This window comes from Notothenia coriiceps, unplaced genomic scaffold (genome assembly GCF_000735185.1).
Source record: "Notothenia coriiceps isolate Sejong01 unplaced genomic scaffold, NC01 NC01_scaffold00013237, whole genome shotgun sequence".
Classification (NCBI taxonomy): domain Eukaryota; kingdom Metazoa; phylum Chordata; class Actinopteri; order Perciformes; family Nototheniidae; genus Notothenia; species Notothenia coriiceps.
In genome coordinates, this window is record NW_011345938.1 from 2,897 (window position 1) to 4,696 (window position 1,800).

Genomic DNA, 1,800 nt, shown 5'->3' on the forward strand with positions numbered 1-1,800 from the left:
AGTTCTTTATTTATAGAGCCCTGATAAGAAGACCTTTGGAAAACTGGAAGAAATGCCGCCGAAACTGAATACTTGACGTGGATCATAAATATATCAACAATTAAACAACATCTTCAATTTCTCTTCAAACAATACGTCTCCTTGCAGTATCAACACTAATTCAGCTGACTTTTACATTTGATCTTAAAGACAATTAGTGAAAGGGTACAGCAAGGTCCAAGGAAGAACCAATAACATTTTAGAGGGCATCCGAATAATGGGAATCCCTTTCGTGACATTTGGCTTTTGTGCTGCGTTCAAGTCGTGTCAGAATAATCGGAAACATGCCTTGCCGACTGGGAAATATAACTTGGAGCCTCCTCTTGAAAACATCTAGTAACTTGATGTTTAAAGGAAATGAAATACAACGTGCTTTATTCGTAGTGTGTGTGTTGTTTCCAACTTAAAGCTAATGAACACACCATGGAAGAATGGCATCCACCATTTATGGGTTTCTTTGCTCTTTGTTTTCTATAAAAACAGACGTAGATTGATTAAACTATTCAGTGTTTCTGTGTGGTTTCAGGATTCAGATACTCCATCTTCAACTGCGTGTCCCGACTGAACCAGGGCCAGGTGTCCGAGGCTCTGTGTGACAGCAGCAGCAAACCCTCTCAACAGGAAGAGGCCTGCAACCTGCAGCCCTGCCCCGCATTGTGAGGGAACACACACTCCTCACACACACTCTCCTAACACACTCTCCTCACAAACTCTCCTCACACACTCCTAACCAGAGATGGCAAAAGTTCACACATCCTTTACTCAAGTAGAAGTACAGATACTCGTGTTTAAAAATACTCTGGTAAAAGTAGAAGTACTGGCTAAACTTCTTTACTCAAGTCAAAGTAAAGAGGCTTTGAAATGTACTTCAGTAAAAAGTACCCATAACTAGCAGCTGTTTTAAAGAGTACCTGACCTCCCTTTATATTAATAGAACAATAATGTCATTGTTAGCTAATGAATGTTTCCATGCTGAACAACGGCAACATGACAACGTTTTCATTGGTCACACAAGTAAAACAGGAAACTGACAGACTGTGACTACTAAACAATAACAGAAAATAAACAAATAATGACAGAATACTGATTCAATCCCTACTCAAAGAGCAAGTTCACTCAAAGGAAAACACACTAATGTTATTTAATAATGGCTCTACATGTCTGCTCGTGTGCTTCCTCCCGAGCAGCTGGGACATTGGGGAGTGGTCAGAGTGCAGTACGATGTGCGGGCTGGGCACGCAGCACCGGCAGGTTTTGTGTCGGCAGATTTACGCCAACCGCACCCTGAACGTTCACACGAGCCGCTGCGAACACTTAGAACGACCGGAGATCACGAGCAGCTGCCAGCTGAAGATCTGCAGCGAGTGGCAGGTCCGCTCAGAGTGGAGCGCGGTGAGACATGCTTTTACTGACTGTTGTATACCTGTTTACAGATCTATACATATTTATCACTTCTCCTTACGCATACATATTGTTTACATTACAGTTTATTGCAATTACTTCCTATCAGTAATATATATTTTTTATTTTATACATGTTATATGATAATTTTTTACTTCTGCGCTTATTTATATCTTAAAGGTCCCCTATCATACTGTTTTTCATCAATATATTATAGGTCTCAGATATATACAAAACATGTCTCTGATTGGCTGAAACACCAAACAGATCATTGCAGCATTACCCATAATCCCCTCTGTTTCAGCCCTGTTTCCAAAGTGCTGATTCTCTGTCTGTTACTTTAGATGAAAATAAGGAGCC

General features: G+C 40.7%; 1 protein-coding gene across 1 annotated transcript in view; it reads left to right on the forward strand.

Annotated features, from left to right (window-relative positions):
- Positions 1-1,431, forward strand: part of LOC104947859 (thrombospondin type-1 domain-containing protein 4-like) — a gene marked incomplete at both ends in the record, with an annotated part of 3,562 nt that extends 2,131 nt beyond the window's left edge. The window contains 2 exons of the mRNA XM_010773973.1: positions 566-695; positions 1,227-1,431. Of these exons, the coding sequence (XP_010772275.1) occupies positions 566-695; positions 1,227-1,431 (335 nt within the window). The remainder of the gene's footprint in view (positions 1-565; positions 696-1,226) is intronic.
- Positions 1,432-1,800: the final 369 nt, after the last annotated feature.